Source organism: Engystomops pustulosus, chromosome 4 (assembly GCF_040894005.1).
Source record: "Engystomops pustulosus chromosome 4, aEngPut4.maternal, whole genome shotgun sequence".
NCBI classification, from domain to species: Eukaryota; Metazoa; Chordata; class Amphibia; order Anura; family Leptodactylidae; genus Engystomops; species Engystomops pustulosus.
Genome location: NC_092414.1, coordinates 177,674,389 through 177,699,271, shown reverse-complemented (window position 1 = coordinate 177,699,271; position 24,883 = coordinate 177,674,389). Strand labels below are relative to the sequence as shown.

General features: G+C 42.4%; 3 protein-coding genes and 9 non-coding genes across 12 annotated transcripts in view; 11 read left to right on the top strand and 1 right to left on the bottom strand.

Moving 5' to 3' along the window:
• Positions 1 to 52, top strand: part of LOC140129324 (small nucleolar RNA SNORD16) — a 100-nt gene extending 48 nt beyond the window's left edge. The window contains exon 1 of the small nucleolar RNA XR_011855517.1: positions 1 to 52. This exon is cut by the window's left edge and continues 48 nt beyond it. This is a non-coding gene — a small nucleolar RNA (small nucleolar RNA SNORD16).
• RPL4 (ribosomal protein L4) overlaps positions 1 to 3,025 on the top strand; it is a 4,570-nt gene extending 1,545 nt beyond the window's left edge. Inside the window, exons 4-10 of the mRNA XM_072148704.1 lie at positions 123 to 261; positions 1,016 to 1,140; positions 1,645 to 1,774; positions 1,949 to 2,105; positions 2,309 to 2,392; positions 2,577 to 2,697; positions 2,812 to 3,025. Of these exons, the coding sequence (XP_072004805.1) occupies positions 123 to 261; positions 1,016 to 1,140; positions 1,645 to 1,774; positions 1,949 to 2,105; positions 2,309 to 2,392; positions 2,577 to 2,697; positions 2,812 to 2,973 (918 nt within the window). The 3' untranslated portion in view covers positions 2,974 to 3,025. The remainder of the gene's footprint in view (positions 1 to 122; positions 262 to 1,015; positions 1,141 to 1,644; positions 1,775 to 1,948; positions 2,106 to 2,308; positions 2,393 to 2,576; positions 2,698 to 2,811) is intronic.
• Positions 650 to 749, top strand: LOC140129325 (small nucleolar RNA SNORD16). The gene has a single exon (XR_011855518.1). It is a non-coding gene; the product is annotated as a small nucleolar RNA SNORD16 (small nucleolar RNA).
• Positions 1,389 to 1,487, top strand: LOC140129327 (small nucleolar RNA SNORD16). The gene has a single exon (XR_011855520.1). It is a non-coding gene; the product is annotated as a small nucleolar RNA SNORD16 (small nucleolar RNA).
• On the top strand, positions 1,803 to 1,872 carry LOC140129281 (small nucleolar RNA SNORD18). Its single transcript, XR_011855478.1, has one exon. It is a non-coding gene; the product is annotated as a small nucleolar RNA SNORD18 (small nucleolar RNA).
• On the top strand, positions 2,164 to 2,232 carry LOC140129286 (small nucleolar RNA SNORD18). Its single transcript, XR_011855481.1, has one exon. It is a non-coding gene; the product is annotated as a small nucleolar RNA SNORD18 (small nucleolar RNA).
• LOC140129288 (small nucleolar RNA SNORD18) lies at positions 2,436 to 2,506 on the top strand. The gene has a single exon (XR_011855483.1). It is a non-coding gene; the product is annotated as a small nucleolar RNA SNORD18 (small nucleolar RNA).
• A 743-nt stretch (positions 3,026 to 3,768) lies between the features above and the next one.
• LOC140129287 (small nucleolar RNA SNORD18) lies at positions 3,769 to 3,837 on the top strand. Its single transcript, XR_011855482.1, has one exon. It is a non-coding gene; the product is annotated as a small nucleolar RNA SNORD18 (small nucleolar RNA).
• A 267-nt stretch (positions 3,838 to 4,104) lies between these two features.
• On the top strand, positions 4,105 to 4,173 carry LOC140129289 (small nucleolar RNA SNORD18). The gene has a single exon (XR_011855484.1). It is a non-coding gene; the product is annotated as a small nucleolar RNA SNORD18 (small nucleolar RNA).
• A 198-nt stretch (positions 4,174 to 4,371) lies between these two features.
• On the top strand, positions 4,372 to 4,442 carry LOC140129282 (small nucleolar RNA SNORD18). Its single transcript, XR_011855479.1, has one exon. It is a non-coding gene; the product is annotated as a small nucleolar RNA SNORD18 (small nucleolar RNA).
• Positions 4,443 to 16,784: 12,342 nt separating this feature from the next.
• SNAPC5 (small nuclear RNA activating complex polypeptide 5) lies at positions 16,785 to 20,424 on the top strand. Its single transcript, XM_072148699.1, has 3 exons — positions 16,785 to 16,990; positions 18,755 to 18,835; positions 19,183 to 20,424. Exons 1-3 carry the CDS (start codon positions 16,901 to 16,903, stop codon positions 19,303 to 19,305), a joined length of 294 nt encoding a protein of 97 aa, XP_072004800.1. The 5' UTR covers positions 16,785 to 16,900; the 3' UTR covers positions 19,306 to 20,424.
• A 208-nt stretch (positions 20,425 to 20,632) lies between these two features.
• Positions 20,633 to 24,883, bottom strand: part of MAP2K1 (mitogen-activated protein kinase kinase 1) — a 46,557-nt gene continuing 42,306 nt past the window's right edge. The window contains exons 9-11 of the mRNA XM_072148698.1: positions 24,499 to 24,560; positions 22,099 to 22,144; positions 20,633 to 21,994 (exon numbers count right to left, since the gene is read on the bottom strand). Of these exons, the coding sequence (XP_072004799.1) occupies positions 21,881 to 21,994; positions 22,099 to 22,144; positions 24,499 to 24,560 (222 nt within the window). The 3' untranslated portion in view covers positions 20,633 to 21,880. The remainder of the gene's footprint in view (positions 21,995 to 22,098; positions 22,145 to 24,498; positions 24,561 to 24,883) is intronic.

The following is a 24,883-nucleotide window of genomic DNA, read 5'->3' as shown; positions in this document are numbered from 1 at the left end:
CCTGCTGTCACATTGCAAGTGTAGATGTCTGACGAAAACTTAAAACTGAGCACGATTGTTTGGATGGAGAATTTAGATGTGCGAGTAGAATGTTATCCAATTTTCCTTAACTACTGATATAGATGTGTCGTGGAGGACGTATGTTTGCCCCTACTAAGACCTGGAGACGCTGGCACCGCAAAGTCAACGTAACTCAGAAGAGATATGCAGTTTGCTCTGCATTGGCAGCTTCTGCCCTTCCTGCCCTTGTCATGTCAAAAGGTAAGTTCTATGGACCAGTTTGTTGTAGAAAAAAGTTTAATGGGAAGTTTTGTGAGGTTCATTGAGACTATCATGACTTGTATGGTGCCCATAGGCACCATTTCATGTTGCTAGCTTTGTACATGACATAGAGCCTTCCACAATGTTGGTCTTGGTTTGTGAAGCCCAGGATTTAGACATAAATCACCTGATGAAATGGATTGAGAATTGCACTTAGGTCCAGTTTTCCATCTCTTATTACAAAGGGGGATGGAAAGTCAAACTGACTTGTTAGGAGTCCCAGCAGTTGAACCTCCAATGGAATATGCTTATCCCTTGTCCAGAATTGTTCATATGAAACTGTCCTCATGTTTAACACGTCCATTTCTTCATTTTGTGTGCTCCTTTATGCGATGATGGTGTAATTTGCGTCTTACATGGTATTCAGTGACAGGTGCCTTCTGTCTATAAACTGATACTATGGAGTGACGACAATTTGAGTCTGAGCATACAGCAAAGTGATGATTTTTATGTATCTGGGGTCTTGAGTTGAAACCCATTTAAGTTTACATTCCTCTTGTTGCTCAGTTTCCAGTGCTGGCAATATACCCTCGCTGACAGCCAGCCAGCCAGTCTATCCAAACACTTTATAATCAGACTGGAATCTTATAGTTGGGTAAACAAATCAGGATGTTGTGTCAGGTATTGTGGGGTGGTGTCTGGCCTTCTGTTGCTGTGTATGATGGCACATTACACATTTTGATGCTATGTTTAGGTCACCGCATTGAGGAGATCCCAGAGGTTCCACTTGTTGTTGAAGATAAAGTTGAAAACTACAAGAAAACAAAGGAGGCTGTTCTGCTGTTGAAGAAACTGAAAGCCTGGAATGACATCAAGAAGGTGAGTAAAGTGACAAATTTTAGGAAACTGCATTTTCCTAAAGCCTGCAGTTGTGCTAAAATTATTCTAGATTTGGCAATGTAATTTTTTGTATCCAGGCCTTTAGGGCTTTGTGCAATAATGACATAACCACAAACTCATCCTCAGGCTGGTTATGGGCCACTGTTGATGTAAAGACCTAGATTTGAGAAGAAATTATTGAAGTTATTGGATTATCATAGGTCTCATTTTTTTTTTGTGGTCCTTTATGCGATGATGGTGTAATTTGCGTCTTACATGGTATTCAGTGACAGGTGCCTTCTGTCTATTAACTGATACCATGGAGTGATGACACTTGAGTCTGAGCATAAAGCAAAGTGATAAATTATGTTTTTATATCTGGGGTTGTGTGAGCTCAACCTCATTTAAATTTACATGCCTCCTGTTGTTCAGTTTTCCATAATATTCATCCTTAATAAATGCTTTGTATGAACATAAACATTTAACACAGCTAATTTTGTCCAGGTCTATGCTTCCCAACGGATGCGCGCTGGTAAGGGTAAAATGAGAAACCGTCGTCGTATCAAACGCAGAGGACCTTGTGTTATCTACAATGAAGATAAAGGAATTGTTAAAGCCTTCAGAAATATCCCAGGTACTTAGAAATCTTTAAAACATGATTTGAGGAATGATGATCTTCTACTTCTGGTCCGTGTTTCTGAAAACCGTGATTTCTATGGAAGTTCTGACCTTGCTGTTAATGACCCTTGGTAAATAAAACTACCTGAAAGCTGTGTTCGAGTGGAGTAATGTAGTATTCATCTTCCAGGTATCACGCTCCTCAGTGTGAACAAACTGAACCTTTTAAGGTTGGCTCCTGGTGGTCACGTTGGACGATTCTGCATTTGGACAGAGAGCGCCTTCCGCAAACTGGATGATATATATGGCACATGGCGCAAAACCTCCACTCAGAAGTTGGATTACAAGTATGTGAAGCAGGTCTTGGTTGCTTATACTTATTACACACATGCATTATCTTTAGCTGTGTTATGATGAGGTACACTTTAGTCCGTGTTTCTGAAATAACATGATCTTAGTGAAAGTTCTGAACTACAGCTGTTCTCCATGAACCACTCTACAAAAGAATTTCAAGCTATGCACATAGTAAAGTCTAATTCTTTATTTGCAGCCTTCCCATGCATAAAATGTCCAACACAGATCTGAGCAGAATCCTGAAGAGTCAAGAGATCCAGAAGGCTCTGCGTGCTCCAATGTAAGTTCTCCGTGTAGGGATGCATCTGCATTAACACCTACGTACAACGTGATGTTTTCCTCTTCCTGGTCCGTGTTTCTGAAACCTTGTGACTTGTATGGAAGCTCTGACTGCTGTAATGTAGATATGTTTAATGTCTTATGGGTAAAGAATAAAACTGACCTGGTGTACATTTGCGTTACAGCCGTAAGGTGAAGCGCAGAGAACTCAAGAAGAACCCTCTGAAGAACCTGAGAATTATGCTGAGGCTCAATCCATATGCAAAGACAGCAAAACGCAATGCCATCCTGCGCCAGGCTCAGAATGTAAGTGCTTGTACTCTGATTGTATAGTCGGCCTTATTTAATTATACATGGAATCGCTGAAGTTTTTTGTAAGCAGAACTACCAATTTATCTTGGCTTGTAATTTTTATTTCAGGTTAAGAAGAGGAAGGAGAAGAGGGAGGCAACAGCAACCAAAGTTGCAGCTGCCAAAGCTGCAGCAGCGGCCAAGACAGCAGAAGCAAAAGCTGCAGCAGCCAAACCTGCAGCCAAGCCCGCAGCAGCTAAACCCACAGGATCAAAGTCTGCAAAGAAATAAATGTGACTTCATAGCTGTGGATTCATTCTGAATAAACGCTGTTTAATATGAACTTTTATGGTGGTCATATTTTTTTCTTGCAGTTCTCACAGCTATAACTTTAATCATGTTCAATAGGGAATCTAACTTGGTTTCTCTAGGAATTTATACTTGTCCACAGGAAGCCTATTTATTGACTAGAGTTCTGGAGAATTTAAAATTACTTGTAATTTAGATTCACTTTGCATCCAGGGTAGTTTTTTGGTTTGCGTAGCTCATGTTAAGGTCATTGTGTAACATAACAAATGAATGCATGCCCTGGTGACCCTATTTTCACCTAATATACAGTATAAGTTAGAATCTCCTTTTACTCTAGCCTCAGCCTCACCGGTCTTCATTATTCTACAAGGGTCTATGGCACCTAAGGTGTGTTCAGTTGTGTAAACGCCTGCTTGCAGTAGGACAAAGTGAGAAGTCAATCTACACATGGTTAAAATGATGATTATCATTCACTTTTTAATTATTTGTATAGCTTTTTAATCCCTTACTAAAGATGGTAAATCCAAGCGACACAATATTGAATTGCTAGCAGTCACAATAACTACTCAAAATAGTGGAGGTAAGAAACCATGCTTGCCATAAATGGGAAGAAATTGGAACAATGTGTGCACACTTTCTGTAAAATCATGTTTCGACCAGTAACTAATTCAACTTTATTTACAGTGAATGTCAACTCATCTGCACCTGAGACTGTTCTACGATGAAGACTGTGCTGCAGAATATCCAAGGTAAGAATTGCATCCCGAGATATGAGCTGAGGAAGGATGATCTTCTACTTCAGGTCCGTGTTTCTGAAACCTGTGATAAGATGGAAGTTCTGACCTTGGTGTTAACTAACCTTTAACCGTAAAGAAGAAAAAACTCCAAACAGTTTGTCTAAGTGGAATAATGCATTATTTATCTTCCAGGCATCAGCCAAATCTCTTGAGGTCAGCTCCAGGTGGCAACTGGACAATTCTGTATTTGGACAGCACTTCTTCTGGAAACTGGATGAGATATATGGTGCAAATCCTTAGCCAGAAGGCAACTTACAGGTATGTGAATGAGGTCTTTGTTGCAAATACTTAATGCATGTGTGTAATATCTTTAGCTGTGTTATGATGAGGTACACTTTAGTCCGTGTTTCTGAATTTTTGTGATCATAGTGAAAGTTCTGAACGACAGCTGTTTTCCAGTAACTACTATGCTATAGAAACTTGAGCTATGCACCTAGTAATGTGTAATTCTTTATTTGCAGCCTTCCCATGCAGATGTTCAACACTGATCTGAGCAGAATCCTGAAGAGTCGAGATCCAGTCAGCTCTGCGTGTTCAGTTGTAAGTTCTCCGTGTAGGGATGTATCTGCATTAACACCAATATACAATGTGATGTTTTCCTCTTCCTGGTCCGTGTTTCTGAAACCCTGTGACTTGTATGGAAGCTCTGACTGTTGTAATGTAGAGAAAGGTAGTGTTTTGTGGATAAAGGATGAATCTGACCTTAAATACTTTTCTATTACAGAAAGAATGGAGAATGCAGAAAACTCGAGAGCCCACTGAACTTGAGTTGTGATAAAGCTCGATGCAAAATGTAAGTGTTAGTCGGTGGCCTTGATATCTCAAGATTAATCCTAAATGCTTATATATCTGTACAGAGTACCCATTTTTACATTGCATACAGACATGGCAGACAATTAATCTCCCAGGATAATGCATACATTCTCGGCTTGTAGTCTTTTATATTTCAGGTGACGTAGAAGGCGGCAGCTGAAAAAAATAAACCTTTGATCTGATACACGGCACGCAGCACTTTGACTGTTAATAAATATTGTTAAATGAGAAATCTGAGTTTTTTTTCTTTTCAGCAAGAAAACAAATCAAGTTATAAAATTAAACCCAAAGTGAGATTAATTTAAAATTAAAGTTATAACCATATAAAGCGACGCAAGTCAGAATCCAAAAAATGGGACTGAGCCTTAAGCTTCAAAATGGCTGCGTGCTCATGGGGTTAAACATGGGCCAAAAAGCTGCTGGGGACTGGTGCTTAGATTGCGTAAAGTGTGGTTATCAACATAACATATTTTGTGAGTCTCCCAAAAATTCATCAAAGGACCAAATATCCTTAAAGGAAATCTACCACATGGACACATTGGGGCTCATTTACTAGGGGTCCCACGTACTGCACTTTCGTCGGATATACCAACGTTTTCGGTTATGCACCGCTGTGACGGTCATTTAAAAGGGGATTTTGGTGCACGAGATCTGATTTTGGTGCAGCGGCGCCAGCTTTCATGCAACACAAATCGGGCGGAGAGCCGTCAGATGATCCCACTGATTCAGACAAATAGTGGGATGTAACTCTAAAATTGTGTCATAAGCCATGCACTTGTATATACCGGTAAGAAGAAGGTGAACTCCGGACCTGAGCAGTGAGAACTGGCTTTTAAAATAATGAAAATGAGCCTCAGGATCTTCTGGCTACATCTCAGAAGACCGTCTGGCAATTATTCACACCTCCATTCAGCGTTTCTTGCCCTTTCCACCCACGCACCCTGAATAGAAGTGTGAAGAATTGGCAGAGCCAAAAGGGGCTTTTGTGATGTATCCAGGAGCCCCTGAGGCTCATTTGCATAATTTTAAGACTGTTTTCTCAAATAAGCTCTCAGAACAAAAAAGAACAGATCCGGTTTCAGGAGGCACACGCCAGATGTAAGTGTGGTTTGTTCAGAAGCACTGCATCCATTCGGTAGATTTCCTTTAATCCTTGTAAAACAAAGGGCCACACTGTCTCCTCCAAAAAAAGAATACTAGGAACAGAGTCCTGCAAGGTCACAGGAGCTGCATATTATTATAGGTCACTTGAATATTATTATGCTAATCAAAGTAATCAATTCTGTCTGTCTCTAAGACACACTTGATGATGATCTGCAGCATGCCAGCCTCTAGGACACGGGCAGCGCAATGTGATGATACCATCATAACCTTTCCATTCTTTTACTTCAGGTCCCTGTAATCCTGTTGGACAAAAAATATTTTGCATGGCTTCGTGAAGTGCATTGCATATAGACACCACTTGCAGTCAAGTCTGTGCCATGTACATCCCTTCCATTCCTCCGCATTTCCTATGATCACAATTAATGTGCAACTGGATACAGATAGCACTGGATGGTAGCACCACTTTTAACAGCAATAACACCCAAATCGAGGGTGTAACTACAGTGTTCCAAATTATTATGCAAAAAGTGTTTAAGAATTTTTTAATCTCCTTGATATTGCAGACGCCTGTGCTAATGAGTTTGGCAGGTTCGTCCAATTAAAGGCAGGACTTAAGAAATCTGTCTCTATTATTGAGCAGCCGACATTGGGAAAGAAAAGATGTGCCGGCTGCTGAGAAGCAACAAATTGTGGAGTGTTTAGGGCAATGCAGCATTGACAAGACACTTCTTTGTGATCACTGCACAATCAAGAATTATGTAGCCGTTTCCCAGCTCACGTGTAAGCGCTGATAAGGGGAAAAGTGAGGACCCTTTCCAACAGGCAATTACATCAGGTTAAAAGAGCAGCTGCAGAAGTGCCTTGTCATAGCATCAGACAAGTTTTTGAAGGTGCTGGTACCTCCAATGTCCCCCGAACAACAAGATGCAGGGTCCTTCAGAGGTTTGCAGCTGTGCGTAAGCCATCCTGCCGACCTCCTCTATCCACTGCACATAAGCAGAAACCGCTCTGGTGGTGAAACAATACATAAAGAGGGACTTCAAAACTGTTTTGTTTCAATCGTATCCAGCATGTGTCTATCCGTTATGATCATATCGATGCGGGAGTATGATCTGTGTCTGGGCGAAAAATATGTGTAGTCACGTTCTGAGACATACTTTGTTCTACCCCCAAAGAAATGCTTTGAGGGTAAATTTCCTATGTTGTTTTGCTTGAGGTGTCCCAATTGTTGTGTCCTATCGTGTTGAAGTCCCCCTTTTTAATTCAGTCACCTTACGGAACAACTTTCTCAGAAACCTTCCTTGCTTGCTATTGGGAGCGTATAGGTTTACTATTGTATATTCCACGTTATTTATGGAACATGTTATTATTAGAAATCTACTTTCCGGATCTACCACAGTATGTAGGATGTTGATCGCTAACGTGTTTTTGAACGCTATAAGAACTCCTCTTTTCTTTTTTATAAAAGAGGAGAGTACTATCTGAGGGAAACGATTATGAATTAATTTAGGGTTTTTTTTTTTTTTTTTAGCTAATATGTGTTTCCTGGACACATGACATCTCCCCCACATTGCATGGCCTCCTTCCACAGCATTGCCCTTTTTGAAGGGGCTGTTTAGCCCTTTGGCATTTAATGACACTATTTTAACTCCCATTAAAAACAAGGAAGTCTCCGCTTAGGTGAAGAAGTTGAATTGTAAATCTATACACAGGAATAAAGCATTTTGCGATTACCACAAAGATAAACATAAAATTAGCATTCAGGTCACAGAACAAACAGGTGTCCAACCTAGAACTGGTGGGCACAGAAAACATTAGAGCGGTACTAAGCATGAGCATGTTCGTACTGAATCGGGTACTTATCCTAGTCCCGTGGAAACGTGAGGGGGACCAAGTATCTCCACCGACCGTCTTCTTGATAGTAGGTCAGCCCAAGAGTAACAAAAGTTCTATGATCGCCATTCTTTATCCAATCTTGATGGAGGTTTTGGGTTGCTGCTTGTAGATCTTCTTTGGGTATGCCCCAAGACACAAGGAACTCCATTCCTTCTACCGATTTTATCGCTATGATGGAATTTTGATGTTTAATCAGGACTTTGGTGGGGAAGCCCCATCTTTATGGAATTTCGTGTTTTCTTAACATGGAGGTGACCGGAAAGAAATCTCTCCTGGCCTGGAGTGTGGCTGCTGATAGGTCTACGAACCTATGAGCATATTCTGACACTTTTTTTTTTTTTTTTTTGATGCTTGGAAGGATGCAAAGGTGTCAGCTTCATTGTTATGTAGTATGACACTGTTAGTGTTATCACCCACCTTCAGAGTGTTAGCGTCTTCATGTTTCTTTGCCTTTTGTTTGGCTGGACTGCTGGTTGGAGTTCTTGCTCCACTTGAGCAGCTGAAGATGCTGGAGATCCTGTGGCCTCCGAGCTGCTCTGCACCTGCAGCATCAATGGTGGCATACTCCCTTCATCTTCCGTTCCTGCTGAAGAAGGTACGTTGGGGGATTGTCTGGACCCTGTGCTCCATCTTCCTGGGATGTCAAATAGGGGAGAGGATCTGCTGGGAGTGGGTCCGGTGGAAGGGACGACCCGTTGAGGAGAGACTTGTCCTCCCCAGCGACTCAGCGGTGCTGCGCAGGAAGATGTCGCGTGTGTGATGGAATTGGCGCCATCTTTAATGGGCCCGGGGTCCATGTGAAAAAAGTGCCGAATTGACCAGATGGTCTACCGGGAGCTTACTACAAAAAATTCTCCAATACTATAGCCCCTCATTTGCTGAGAGTTTTCTCACTAGCAGTTACCAAGGAAGAGTTCCCAAAAGAAATGTTGGAAGCTGTGATTATCACTCTTCCCAAGCCAGGGAAAAATCCAGACTGTCCAGCTAATTTCCGCCCCATATCCTTACTTAACGCTGACGTCAAGATTTATGCCAAAATATTAGCCAACAGGATTAAACTGGTATTAACCCATCTGGTATCCAGAGACCAGGCGGGATTTACACCACAAAGACAGGCATATGACAACACAAGAAGGGTAATAAATCTCATGCAACATTGTGAGCTAAAGAACATTAGTGCGGCCTTTGTAACTGTCGACGCCGAAAAGGCGTTCGACAGGGTCAATTGGGCATATACATTCTCCATAGGAAAATCAGAACACAAAATAGCACTATTTGCCGATGACATCATTCTGATAGTCACAAACATAGAGAACTCCCTTACAAACATCTTCAAAGTTATGACCTTATTTGGAGAAATTTCATATTATAAAGTCAATAACAAAAAATCCTAAATTCTGCCCATAAATGTACCACGTGATCACTTAATTTCTCTTAAACAAAAATTCATTCTTGACTGGCAAGACACTAAGATCACTTACTTAGGTATACAGCTCACACACCCAATTGCATAACTCATGCAATACAATTTTGTACCATTGATAGCTGCAGTTGATAAAGAACTCACTAGTTACTCAAAAATAATGCTATCATGGCTGGGACGTATAGCCACGTATAAAATGATGATCCTTCCTAAGTACTTATACCTTTTTCGCACAATTCCAATCCCCATCCCAAACTCCTTCTTTAGGACGACCAAAACCCAGCTTAAAAAATTTATTTGGCAGGGCAAACACCCGAGAGTGGCCTCCTCAATCATTTCAAAACATAGGTCTATAGGAGGACTAGGGGTTCCAGACTTAAAAGATTACTACACTCGACCAATCACAATACTGGTGGCACAATTCTAACGAGAAGGCATGGTGTGAGATCGAGAAGCAGTACCAGAAAGGCCATCCTTTAAAACTCAGGATTCTGTCCCACATGTGGCAAACCAATACCCCCCACACACCACTAGTAACCATTCAGGCATTGGATCAGGCATGGAAAACAACATCGCTCGATACATCTGAAAAAGATCCACTCCCACTACAACAAATCCCAATAGAAATACTAGAACTCCTCATAGACAATCTAGACATATCTTCATGGAGATTAAAGGGAATTCAGTCCATTCAGGACATAATGTCAGGAACAGAGGTTTCCTCCTTTGAAATATTGATGGCAAAGTATATGATTCCAATACACAATTTTTACTCATATCTTAGAATACAGAATTTTATACAGCACATCACAAATCCCTCTCCTCTGCTAAACAAAAACCTGGTGAAACTATTTGGTTTAACACCAGGTGTCAAAAAAGGGACATCAACAATATACAATATACTTAACGAAAAAGCGACATTCCATAAGTTACCATATATGCTGAGGTGGGAACAGGATTTAACCCCTTAGCGCTCTGCGCCGTAGCTGTACTGCGCTGAGTCCCGCGAATAGCGCTCAGCGCAGTACAGCTACTGCGCAGAGACGATGCCGGTTCAGCGCTGTATAGCAGCCGAACCGGCATCGTTAGCCGCGGGATTTCAACGGTAATCTACCGTTGACATCCCCGGCTATCACCCGCGGTCGGAGTGGGCTCCGATCGCGGGTGTTTAACCCGTTAAATGCCGCGGTCAACGCGACCGCGGCATTTAACATGCCTTCTGGGGGTCTTTACCCCACGATCGGCCCCCCCGCACCGTTTTCGGGGGGGCCGATCGCTGTTTTGGCTCCTCTGGGGTCCGATCGGGACCCCAGAGAAGCCTGGAGGGTTTACCTTTAAGATGGCGTCTGTGACGTCATCTTAAAGGCAAAGTGTCAGCCTATGCATCTGCATAGGCTGGCACTGATAATACCCTGCAATACATTAGTATTGCAGAGTATTATCAAGAACAAGCAATCAGATGATTGCTTGTTCATATCCCATGGTGGATCATGAAAAAAAATGTAAAAAATAATGTTTTTCAATAAAAAATTACTTTATAAATCACTAAAAATGCCCATAAGCCCCAAAACATATAAAGAGACATATAACGCTCAAAAAAGTCTAAATCATAACACAAACCCCACATATATAGTATCACCGCGTCCGTAACAATCCATAGAATAAAACTAAATAACTATTGAACCCATATGATGAACGCCGTAAAAAAAAAACTTCAAAAACCCGCCAAAAATTATGATTTTTACCTATTATATCCCACTAAAAATGCAATAAAAAGTGATCAACAAAACATATGTACTCCAGAATGATATTGTTGCAAAGAACAACATGTCCCGCAAAAAACAAGCCATCAACCAGCTCTGTAGCCAAAAACGTAACAATGTTATGCCACTTGGAAGACGGCGATGCAAAAATGATAGATTTTTCCCCACATTAGGGTTTTATTTGGCAAATTTAGTAAAACATAAGAAAAAATATTCATGTCTGGTATCCCCGTAATCGTATCGACCCATAGAATAAAGATAACAGGATTATTAGGATATATGGTGAACACGGAAAAAAAAAAAAGTAAAAAATCCAGTACAGAATTGATGCTTTTCTACTCATGACCTCAAAAAAAGTTCCAAAATTTTCAACAATAGGTGATACCAACCCCAAAATGGTAACACTGGAAAAAGCATCTCGTCCCGCAAAAAAAATGCCGTCACATGGCCCAAATAACGGAAAAGCGAAAATTTTATAGCCTTCAAAAGGGGGCAACCAGAAAACTAAAATCCTGGCAGCTGCAGGGTGCTCCTTCCCTTCTGCGCCTCGCTGTGCGCCCATAACACAAGTAACGGCCCCGTGTGGGGGGTCGCTGCACTCAGGAGAAATTGTAGAACAAATTTTATGGTGAGTTTTCTCTTTTTCTCTTTTGGAAATGTGTAAATTTTAGGGCTAAATGAACGTATAAACGACAAAATTTGATAAATTTGAAATTTCTAAATTTCACCGCCATTTTGATTCAATTACTATGAAGATCTCAAGGGGTTAATAATCTTTGTAAATGCTGTTTCTGATAGTTTGAGGGGTGCAGATTTGAAAATGGGTTGGTTATATAGGGGGTTTTGTTGCTAAATATGTAAAATTTGATTTCAAACAGTATTTATCCCCAAAATAGTCAATTCCGAAAATACGGAAAATCGCTATTCGATTTGTAGGCCGCGTGACGTCAAAATAAATTATCCAAACATTTCAAAAATTATGAAAATGTAAAGTAGACAAATGGGAAATGTTATTCTGCAAGTTATTTAGGTGGTAAATCTATCTGCCTGAAAACGCGGTGATTTTGAATTTCGAAAATGGCAAATTTTTCTAAAAATTCATAATTTTTTCCCTTTTTTTGTAAATAAACGCAAAACTTATCAGCCAAAATTTACCACTAAAATGAAGTACAACATGTGGGGAAAAAACAATCTCAGAATCGCTTTGATAAGTAACAGTGTTCAAAAGTTATTACCACAGGAAGAGACACTGGTCAAATTTCAAAAAAAAGTTGCGAGCCTTAACCTGCAAACAGGCTGCGTCCTTAAGGGGTTAAAAGAAAAATTTACAGATAAACAATGGCAAAGGGCCATTTACTTCGCTAGTAAATGTTTTCGATGTGTATCGCATAGTGAGGCCATAGTTAAATCACACATGAGGTGGTATTTCACTGCTACAAGATTACATAAGATTTTCCCGGAATCCTCGCCTCGGTGCTGGAGGAACTGCGGAAATAATGGGACACTCCTTCACACTTTGGGGGTCATTTACTAACGGCCCGATTCGCGTTTTCCCGACGTGTTACCCGAATATTTCCGATTTGCGCCGATTGTACCTGAATTGCCCCAGGATTTTGGCGCACACAATCGGATTGTGGCGCATCGGCGCCGGCAGGCGCGCGGCGGAAATCGGGGGGCGTGGCCGAATTAAAACCCGATGTATTCGGAAAAACCGCCGCATTTAAAAAAAGGAAAATGTGTCGCTTGGGGCTCGCTTACCTGCACTCAGCCGGCCTCGGTGAATTCCGGCTTGTTCAGATGCTTTTCAGCGCAACAGCGCCACCTGGTGGACAGCGGAGGAACTACCTTATTAAATCCCGGCCGGACCCGAATCCAGCGCAGAGAACGCGCCGCTGGATAGCGAATGGACCGGGTAAGTAAATCTGCCCCTTTATGGTTCTGTCCAGTGATTAGAAATCTCTGGGAAAAGGCAGCAGATATTATATCTAACATACTGAGGAACAAATTAATGCTAAAACCAGCCATGGCCATTCTTCTCATGGACGTAGATCAGCTACCAACTAAATCCCAGACAGTAATAGCGCACATGTTAATGGCCACAAAGTTAGTAATCACCAGACACTGGAAAGAAACAACTAGTCCTAATATAGAAGAAATGATTGGGCAAATGAACACTACTTGCGCATACGAAAAAGCTATAGCTTTTCAGGAGAGGAACTATAATAAATGGAAGGGAGATTGGGTAGGGTGGATGGACAGTGCTTACTATAAGGAATAAAGCAATTTACACAAGGTTAAAGGCATTACACTCCACAGAGGCATTCTCAGGTCAAGTTTGTCATTGTTTAATGGTATAGTTTGTTGTTAAAGTTTGTGATTAACATTTCACTGTGAACTCCATGTCATAACTGATATGAAGACGCTTCTAATCGTACAACAAAGGCTTTTAACTTAATGCGCAGAGTAAATTCTATTTGATCCCTCTTGACCTCGATGCTCAGCAGGACTAACAGATCTCATGGACACCTCAAGAACAGCACCAAGGTCTATAAACCCAGGAAACAATGACTAAGGCAATGTGCCCAGCAGAATCCAGCTATAAGACACCATAATTGGACTTTGCAACTTATTGTCATTATAACTCATTATCATTCTGATGTGGAAAGATATACTGAATGATATTACTCCAGCTGTTTTTTTATGAAAAATTTCAATAAAAATTAATTAAAAAAAAAAAAACAAACTATTTTGTTTACCAATGAGTGGCTGTGCAACGCTCGATGGTCCAGATGGATGGAGTGTGGGATGGCTGGATGGAAACCCGATGCAAACATGGCTGCGGCGCCAACAAGGAGGAGGTGGAGTAATGTTTTGGGCTGGAATCATGGGGCGTGAGATTGTCAGCCCCTTTAGGATCCCTGAAAGGGTAATGACTGCAATTCATATTGGTAATTTTGGAAAACATGAGAAAATATTATTTGCATAATAATTTGTAACACAGTGTAGGAGAGGCTGGGCACCATTGCAGATTTTTGCATGTGGACCCCTTCTACTTAAAGGGACCCTGTGTCACCAGCTGGTAACCCACCTACGTTATAGGGGCTATAAAGTGGTGTCCAGGCATGTGACACTAAAATATAAACATATTCACGGACAGGTACCAATCATGGGGGTGAGGTTTGGGGTAGAGGAGTCAAGTGCTCACCCACTCTCCAGGCCTGCCTCCTTCCCTCAGTTGAGACAATACCTGCCCTGCCTCCTCCTGCACCTCTTGTTTGATATCTCGCACTTGCGCAGAGTGCTTCTTATCTCCCCTGCGCTTACCAGGAGAGAGAAATGTGCCCTGTGCATGGGTTATATTTCAAATGAGCGCACGAGGACGGGGAGGTATGGGCTAAATGGAGGGATGGAGACAGGGTTTTCATGACGCAGCGGCCTGGAGGGTGGTTGAGCGCTTGACTCCTCTACCCCAAGCCTCACCCTCCCGACTGGCACCTGTCCGTGAATGTATTTCAGCGTAAAGCCAGCTTTGAAGCATTATAAGGACGTGCCTGGACAACACTTAACAGCCCCCATAAGGTATTTTTGTGGGTTTACCCGCTGTCCGCCTGATGACAGATTCCCTTTAAAAATGAAAAATACATATTTGTTCACACGTTTATACACACACATAAAGTTCTACACTAGTACATACATCATACATACGGTATATACACCATGTACACATACACTCGCAGGCCACTTTATTAGGTACACCTGTCCAACTGCTCGTTAACACTTAATTTCTAATCAGCCAATCACATGGCGGCAATTAGGCATGTAGACATGGTCAAGACAATCTCCTGCAGTTCAAACCGAGCATCAGTATGGGGAAGAAAGGCGATTTGAGGCCTTTGAACGTGGCATGGTTGTTGGTGCCAGAAGGGCTGGTCTGAGTATTTCAGAAACTGCTGATCTACTGGGATTTTCACACACAACCATCTCTAGGGTTTACAGAGAATGGTCCGAAAAAGAAAAAACATCCAGTGAGCGTCAGTTCTGTGGGCGGAAATGCCTTGTTGATGCCAGAGGTCAGAGGAGAATGGATGGTAGGGTCAGAATTTGTCGCCAACAACATGAAAGCATGGATCCATCCTGCCTTGTATCAACGGTTCAGGCTGGTGGTGGTGGTGTCATGGTGTGGGGAATATTTTCTTGGCACTCTTTGGGCCCCTTGGTACCAATTGAGCATCATTGCAACGCCACAGCCTTCCTGAGTATTGTTGCTGACCATGTCCATCCCTTTATGACCACAATGTACCCAACATCTGATGGCTACTTTCAGCAGGATAATGCGCCATGTCATAAAGCTGGAATCATCTCAGACTGGTTTCTTGAACATGACAATGAGTTCACTTTACTCAAATGGCCTCCACAGTCACCAGATCTCAATCCAATAGAGCATCTTTGGGATGTGGTGGAACGGGAGATTCGCATCATGGATGTGCAGCCGACAAATCTGCGGCAACTGTGTGATGCCATCATGTCAATATGGACCAAAATCTCTGAGGAGCTTCCAGCACCTTGTTGAATCTATGCCACGAAGAATTGAGGCAGTTCTGAAGGCAAAAGGGGGTCCAACCCGTTACTAGCATGGTGTACCTAATAAAGTGGCCGGTGAGTGTATGTACGTCCATTTATGTATTTACATTATATATACACACATGTATCTTAATATGCATGTGTATGTAAATATACATAAAAGACACATATAAAAGGTACATTTATTAAACTTACCTCATGCACGTCGCTGGGTTGGGAGAGAAGAGGAGGGGCCTAAAAAGGAGGGGGGCTGCAACAACTAAGACAGCAACAGAAGCATGTCCGAGTGTAATTGATTCCTTCTGTGTCCCTGCTGAGCGTAGCTGTCTTACAGGGCCTGTGGCCTGGCGCTGACAACCGGCTATGCTCAGCAGAGACATAGAGTGACAAGCCTGTGGTATACGGCATGAATAAATTGTGACTCTCATTAACATGGCGGACCCCGTAGTGGTCGCTACGTCACTGCCTTAAATGTACAACCCAATACAGAGAGCACCATTTACCACTCACTGGCCTTATACAAACATTACTAGCCAATGATAGACATCTGTCCTCTGTGGGTTTTTTCCAATTTACTAAATTCATAACCATCCTGCATGTGTAGTCATGACGGAAACCACGGAGCCATGCAAGGTAGTCAATTTATTATTATATTAATGGGAATTGTTTGTATGGAAACAACTTATTTAAGTAGGGAGCACTGTAATTGTGGGGCATAGTATGGTTGTATAGGTGGGCACTGCATGTCATTAGTCAGGGGATGTGTGTACCTTCAATTGATGAGAAGGTCACAACCTGGGGGGGGGGGCAGGTATACCATTCATTGTGTGTGTGTGCACTGTATTTATTAAAATTAATATCAAGGGGTATTATAATGTATCTCACAGAATTCACTAACTTTATAATGTACATATCCCCTTGAATTGAATATACTATATTCAGTAAACCGAGTAGCTTTATTTAATTATATACCATTTAAATTATCTAAAGACTGAATGCATAGAATTGTACATAGTGCCCCCCACCCATGTATACATTATATACTCTATGATATGGCAAATAATTTATGAAGCTGTATAATTACTCAGTAGTTCAGGTAGGTCAGGTACTTGTCCTTTTAATAACAATCACCTATACTAGGAATACGTAAAAAGAATATAAAAAGTTCCAGACATGTGTAACATCCTCCCTCAGGCCTGCACATAACGCGCCATGACAGGATGCGATATACAAGACATTGTATCATAAATGACAATTCCCTACGGTAACCACGAGGTGGCGCCGCGCTCACTAATAGAATCTAGATAAGTGGCGCTGCCACTAGGTGGCGTTGCGAGCTACAGACGACTTAACGCCTGCCTTGTTTTACCTGCTGACCTTAGTTAACATGGCCGCCGGTTCTGCGTCGCTCCGCAATGACGTAGCGGGATTCCGCGCAGGTTGATGATGCGGCCGTGTCGTGACAGGTAATGTGAGTGCAGCAGCCTGGTTCCCGGGTGATGGGGCGGCCGAGACGGTGACCTGACTGCAAGATGCTGAGTCGCTTGCAAGAACTTAAGAAGGAGGAAGAGACCCTGCTGAAGATTAAGGCGGCCCTGCACGACCAGCTCAACAGGTTAAAGGTCAGAGGGCAGGTTGTCAGCCAGCTTCTATGTATACTATGGTTATGTATCAGAAGAAGCAGCGTGGGGGGCAGTGGGACCCACAATTACCACCCCAAATCTACCCCTAGTGCAAAAGATAGGAGAGGGCATCACCCTGGTGTATCCAAACATGACTTGCACAATAAACCTATGATGATTGGGGTGTGACCCCAGCCCCTCTGTGTGCAGGGGTCACCACCACTCCATACGCTGTTATGTGATGTACAGCGGCAGGTCAGGATCTCTGTTGTCTGATGCTAATCTGATAATGTGCGACTATGAGAGTCCTAACATCCCAGTAAGCGGACCCCCAAGCACTAAGTGAATACCAGGGAGGAAGAACCAGCCGGCAGCACCTTAGGGAGACAGACGGTTACGTTTCGCATCTGATTTCAGTGTGTGTCATGTCAGGATTGTATCTGGTACCGTTTCCTTTCATGTCTTTAATAACGCCAGTCCTCCAGCATCATCGGACACATAACAGACCGCACACCCATGATATCCGCTTGCTGGGGTTTTTTTTCTTATTTTTTTTCCGAACCCAATCTGCGTCTGGGATCCGCAAATGTGAACAAAAAACGCTTCAAATCCCTTTGCGATCCATGAAAAAACAGATGCAAGGAGCCGTATAGAAAAAAGTGGAATGTCTGGGAAAATCACGAGTAGCATGTGGACATGAAATACGCTTTTCTGTGTAAGGTTACGGTCACACCTGTGTTATTAAAGGGAACCTGTCACCATATTTTCACTAATCCAGCTAGTGACGATTCCTATAGAGTGCTATTAACTACCGTATATACTCGAGTATAAGCCGAGGCCCCTAATTTTACCACAAAAACCTTGTAAAACTGTTATATTTTTTACTCGAGTATAAGCCGAGTTTGGGTTTTCAGCACATTTTTTTGTGCTAAAAAACTAGGCTTATACTCGAGTATATAAGGTAATTGACACTGCCCTTTTAGCTAAAAATTGTTTCTGTTACATCCCGTAAGTCAACTTTATCTCATAATACCTGGCGTCAGAGGGGGCGTGCCCTGCTTGGCCGGCCCCTCCCATCTACTGCTCCCCATACCTCCTTACTATTCAGCAGTTCATGTCATGTAACCCAGGGGATGTCATCTAAGGTAACTAGCAACTAATTATAGGTGATATGGGGAGGATCAGTAACCCTTCACCAGCAGTAATTGTTGGTTTGCGGGATAACATTCTGGTGATAGGTCTCCTTTAAAGGACATCTACCACCAGGATGAAGGATTGTAAATCAAGTACACTGACATACTGGTGTGCACCCTCTGGCAGGATCTGCTCTTTTTTATGCCCTATTTTTTTCTTAAAGGATTTTAATATTATGCAAATGATCATTAAGGGCTCATTAGCATAATGTAAAGCTTTTTTTTTTCTTAAAAGAGCAGATCCTGCCAGAGGGGGCACACACCAGTATGTCCGTGTTCTGGGTTTACAATCCTTCATCCTGGTGGTAAATGTCAGTCTTTTGTTCTCCATCGCAAAGTGACCTTCTAAACATTGAAGTCTACGGGCAACGGAAGGTGTGAACTGAGCCTAAGCATTTAGCAGCTTTGGAGTGGGGAGCGCCATTATGATGCATTGTTATACCTATTCTAAGTCATATCTTGTATAGTCATAAATCAATGATTATAGAATGAATGCAAGTGTTTTTTAAGTGTTTGTTTGCTGGATATGTTAAAAGTCCTGGTTTGACAGAATTATGGTTTTATGTCCCAGGTTGAGGAACTGGCTCTTCAGTCCATGATCAGTGCTGGCGAGGAGCAGGATCAGGAGGCAGAAGATGTGCAGCCAGAGGTGGTGAGTAGATGTGGGAATGTCCCCCAATGATTGTATGTGAAGGTTGAATTTTACCTGCTTTGCAAATTGAGGTGCAGACAAGTCATTTGCTATAGACCCACATATGTTCTGTAGAATTTTTAGATATTTTGCAGAGATCCTTTGTTACACATTTGATAGATCATTCCATCTAGATCCATTTCCTTTACATACTATAAACTGAATAATGATTTGCATCTAGAATACGGTTCCGTTTTCCATGGATACATGGAAGTAATAGCTGCGAGAAGCCTTGCTGATGTCTTTGTGTCTCCTTAGGGTCTTTCTCATTCATGTACAAATTCCTTTTTCTTTCTGGAAAACTGCAGGACTCCATGAATGTGGATGATGAAGCTGTAATAAACCAGACAGAGCTGCAGCTCACCAAAATGGACTACAATCAGGAGGAAGAAGAAGAAGAGGAGGAGGAGGAGGAAGACTCGGATACTTAGTGGGTGACATCAGAAAGAGACTTTCTGCTTATAAATATGTTAAAGGATGTTCTGTCCAAAGGGTTGATAACCGCAGTATATTACCTTGCATGTATTATGTTCTAGCTCTATATCATATGGTTCTTAAAGGGGAAGGCCACATTAAATATTAACATATTACTAGTGCATGACTCCTAACTGTAACTGAAAAGCAATGCTTTAAGGAGTACATGAGCCCTGACTTGTCCCTAGCTGATGTAGCGTGACCCTCCTCTTATGTGGATGATATGTGTAGGTGCAGCTATATGATAGACGGGTATATTACACTTCTACATCATCCTATGAGTTGCTGTTCAGAAAGGCAACTCCTACTGCACTGAATCTTTACATATCGCTGTGAGTAGATCATCTGTGTGTATAACACTCCGCCGGGCATGGGCAGATGCCACGACCATTATATAAAGCACAATCTTGTAGCAAAGGACCGAGGACCTCTGCCGGGCACTTATACACAGAGTTCTCATGTAAATAACTGTACAGACATGTCGTGTGCACACCGGCTGGTGAATTCTACTAAAGGTGGAAGAAAAGAATAAAACCTCTGATCTAATTCACCTTGGTACACTAAACCCATGGGTGGCCCCCTGCCTCATGAAGGGGCATGTCACACAGAAAGCTGCACATAGTGGTAGGTAGTGGTTTTCAGAATGGGAAACCATCAAAACCAATTTGGGGGGGGGGGATGTATCATACACTGGGCATGGTGCACCAATGTATGATATTACCTCCACCAGATCTATCTGGAGCTTCCAGACATGGCCGACAGGTCAGTTCCAGATCAGGCCTGGCGTAGACTTGTGTTATAACCCGTGCGGGCCCACTTCAAATTTCCATTAGTTACAAGATCTAATAACCCCCCTCTAGAAACAAATCAAATATAATTTCTCCATGGGGCCACCAGGGAGAGAGCAGTGTGGTGCCATGAGTATTTTTATTTCACACATGTTGTAAGAACAACTGGATGACCGCCAATACTAGTGTAGGCTGTAAAGGTTATACCATTGCTCTAGAATGATCCATGACAAGTACAGGTGAAAGCATTTGTTTCTGTGTTCTACATTAAAACCATGTAAAAACCCAGTGTGAATATATCCCAAGTTTGTTCATTTCTAGGGCTAATAGCACCAATTATACAAGAGGGAGATGTGTCTTCAGGCCCCATTCACACCATGTGCTTGAATAAAGCATTTAAACTGCAATTCAAGCACATTGTGTGAACGCGGCCTAAATCTTGTAGCGGAACGTGTCCAAAGTTAGAATAAGAGATTGTTACATGATGAGACGGGAGTCTTTGTCATAGGTTTATTGTAGTCAAAGATAATACATCTGAGTATTCAAGAGGTACAAGTTATAAGGAGTGAAGGCTTCTCACGGAACCAGGCGCTGGCATCGGCCCCCGCTTTCTCTTACGTACACCCGCTGCAGGATAATAATGGGGACAAGAAGCCTGACACAGCAAAAGGATTCTGAGCGATCACATCACGTCACATTCATATAGAAAATAAATATGAAAAGTTAGGGGGCAGGTGAAGAGGCACAGGCAGGAGGCAGCACGACTGCTGGATGCACATCCCCTTCTCTACCGGAGCACGTGGGGGGAGAGAGAGGTACTATCATTTAATGCTAGAGATTTGTCATTGCTCAAGTGTAAGGCTCCAGGTGTCCGGAATGGATCACTGCGGTCATACAGAAAATCTGACTTAAAGGACATCTACCACTACAATAAAAGACTGTATACAAATGAGCCTGAGGGGCTACAATACCTATGGAACCTGGAGCCCCTCAGGCTCATTTGCATACAGTCCTTCCTCCTGGTGGTAGATGCCCTTTAATAATGAGTGGTTTGTACCAAGAGAGATGAAGTGCTCCGGCAGTGGAGGTTATTTCCAAAAAGAAGGCAGATTCCTAGACGTTGGCAGCTGTGGGATATGGCTTTGGACGCTGGTTGTATTGCGGACAGCTAGCCGCATGGCTCAGATCTCCTGACAGCTCAGGCTGACAGTGGGGCTGCATCTCTAACAGTCTAATATGGGGCCAGTTTTAGCTAGAACAGTAATGGGAAGAAAAATAGTTTTCACTTATAGAGAAATATATCTAGATAACCGCTACAAAATAGACATTTGTATCTTTATCTGGCTCTATGACTTAGAGAGAGACGACAAATAAAATAAATATTACAGCCGGCGGCTGAGATTGGTCCCGCGCAGGACTGAGCCATTGAAACCCTTGGTTAGGAAATTAAAAATGAACAGTTCGTTCCCCTCCTAAACATAGGCTGGAAGGATGACATAAAGCATCATGTGTACCACAAAGCATCACGGGATAGAAGCAAGGATCTTACTGCAGGCGAAGCCCACGGGAGAGACACTGGGATACAGCTATTCGTGACCCACCCCCTTCCTTGAATGAAGGGGTATAGAGAATGGATAGAAACCGTTTATTTTTGGCACGTTGTGCAGAGATCCCTGCAGGATGGCAGAAGCGGGATTTGTTGGCGGTAGCTCTCTGCCTGGACCAGCTTCTTGTCTCGTATTCCTCACACACTGGCAGCATGAGTGGGGGTGCTGGGCTGCTTCAGGCCCATGGTAGAACACAGCCATCCCGCAAAGTCCACCTCTTCTTGCTCTGACGTCTTAATGAAGCTGTGAACCTAAAGGAACAAGGGAGGAGGAGTTCAGTGACGCAAGGAAAAAAAGAGATGGATACCCACATTGGTGACAAAGAACATAATCTGGTAAGACACAAAGCTCCTACCATGAGCTGCTTGAGGTCTGCTCTCTCTGCCGGATTCTTCACCAAGCTGCAAGACAAATAGAATGACACCATTATAATATATAATAAACGGGAACACATAAACATCACAAAGTAACTCCAAGTGAATGACACTTTTGATCAACCTGTCCAGTTATGATTCAACACTTATTGTGAATCGAATTCTCCTGCTGTTGTGCAAATGGAACAGGCAACACAACCCCTATAAAGGAGAGGTTCTGTAGGTGGTGACCACTGACCATTTCTCTGTTCACATCCTTTTTGGACATTTTGTATTTTGTCATTGCTCTCCCCCCTAGAGGAAGCACGAGGCGGTGTCTACAACGCACAGAAGTTGCGCAAGTAGGGCAGCTCATCCAGGATGTAACAGCAATGCGAGCTGTGGCAAGAAAGTTAACTCTGTTGGTCAGCACAGTCCAGAGCACAGAGCAGATACTAGGGGACATGGAGGGTGCAACAACCCAGCAGCAAGTCTGCTACCTCCTCCTTTGGAGGAGAAGTGGTGTCAGAGCTCTGCAAAATGAGCACCAGCAGCCGCTAATATCTGCTCAAACTGAGTCCATGAAGATAGTATGAGGGACAGCCATCCACAAGTGGATGTTGTGCTTTCTGCCTAGTACCGTGCAGGGTGATTGGCAAATTCCCCACTTGCGTCCTGTGCTCTCCACAATATAAAGCAGGTTCACACTGAGCACATGTGACAGACACATGGAGACTGTTCTGCTGCCTGCATCATTCTCCAGTATAACCGGTTTGGAAGTGGGTGTGGGGAGGCATTTCATGTTAGCCAGAGGTAGCCTGACTGATGACCCCTCCGGAGACCATATTGGCCCCGAGGTATTCAGATGAATGATACTGCTAGGCCCCATGTGGCTGGAGTGTCAGCAGGTCCTGCATGATGAAGTCATTGATGCTATGGTCTGGCCCGCTCATGCCCCACACACCACTGAGCCTTATTTCCTTGTCTTTAGGCATTTCCACTGAAGTTGAATCAGCCTGAAATTAGATTTTTGATACATTCCAAATCCAGACCTCAATGGGATATTCATTATTATTGATCATTAGTTATGTTTTAGTTTTGTCAATGCATTGCACTGTGAAAAGACTGGCAACAGCAATATTTCATTCATTGAGATCTAGGATGTGGTAATTTAGTGTTTTTTTTTTTCTTTTTTTTTAAAGCATATATACACCATGGGAGCACCCACTCACATGGGTTGTCCAGCTTCTGCAAAAGTGACATTTTATAAAATAACAAGCAGTGATGTACGCCCTGCTCTTGCCACCGCTGCTGGAGGGATTGCACCAAGTAACTACCGTAATAGTTTTTTCATATGAAATGACCAGGAGTTACTACGTGTCCTACAGTCGTCCTGTGGTAATACTGCTGCCAGGGTCCAAGGACGGCCATCTCCTTTGTAACAGACAACAAGGCTACATTCATGTGAACATAGTGAAGTTTTAATAATAAAAATAATGTTATTTTCTAACATCCAATTAAAGAAATGTATGGATACCGCAGATGAATTAAGTTAAATGTGAATGCCCCGATGAAAATGCCTCTTTAGGAGCAGAATCCTATCATTTTGCCCAATGGTATATTCTGGCTAAGATTTGTTAGCTGCTCAGCACAGCACCATCAGTAGTTTGTGATCCTTACTGTAAAATTAACCGTTCTTGCTGCTAGGGGGTCTGGGTAACACAGATTTCAAGGGATCTGAAATACCCGGTTTGAGATATTAAAATGTAAAGTGTCTTAAAGGGATATTCTCATCTGGATATCTACATTTAAATTAAATTAATCTGCCATGCATGTACATATCTTTAATTGCATGTTATTAAAACAATGTTCCTGTATGAAGATAATTTCCCATTAATGTAGCCATGTTGTCCCATATAAAGGAGATAGTCGTCCCAACGCTACAATCACCTATTGTTGTGCTATTGAGCCCAGGATTCAGCTATTACCACCACCGGATGGCTGCAGGACATGCAGGAACTTCCTGACATTTCAAAAACTACTTCTTTCTTTGCATAATCCCTACAGCAGCGGTGGTTGTATCCAAGGACAGCTGTCCTCTGTTTCTGAGGGACAATATGACTTTATTTATGAGAAATTATCTTCATTTTCGAAAAAAAGACATCCAATTGAAGAAATGTATCTACTGGGCAGATAAATTAAATTAAATGGGAATGCTCAGATGAGAATTCCTGTGATTTCTGTTGAGCATCTCATGTTGACATGTAGAGCTGAGACACTGAGGACTGCTCTTCACAGACAAGCGAGTTTCTTCAGGATGTGCACTTGTAGTATAATGATACATGGGTAGCTGTGTACCATGTGTATGCTATGCCGCCACAATAACCATGTCATATACCAACCATTTATTCACAAAGTCCTGGAATTCTGCTCCAAACACCCCACTGGGCAACTTGGGAGGAGGCTAGAAATGGAGGGGAAAAAAAATCAGAAATACATTACATGTAAAACACAAAACAAATGTAGAACATGTTCATCAAAATTGGCAGAGAATAGCAGCGTCCCACTCCACTTCTCAGAATATCTGGTGAAATAAATGAGAATTGTTCTTTACAGAACTTATACACTGCCTTCATACCAGTCTAATACATAAGATGAGATGCTTCTGTTCTCTATTTAACCTGTAAGATCGGGAAGGGCAACACTTGAGGTATTGTAATAAAGTGTAAATTAGCATTTTATGTTTCAATCAAGATCTATTAAAGTATAAAGTACAAGCTGTCCCCT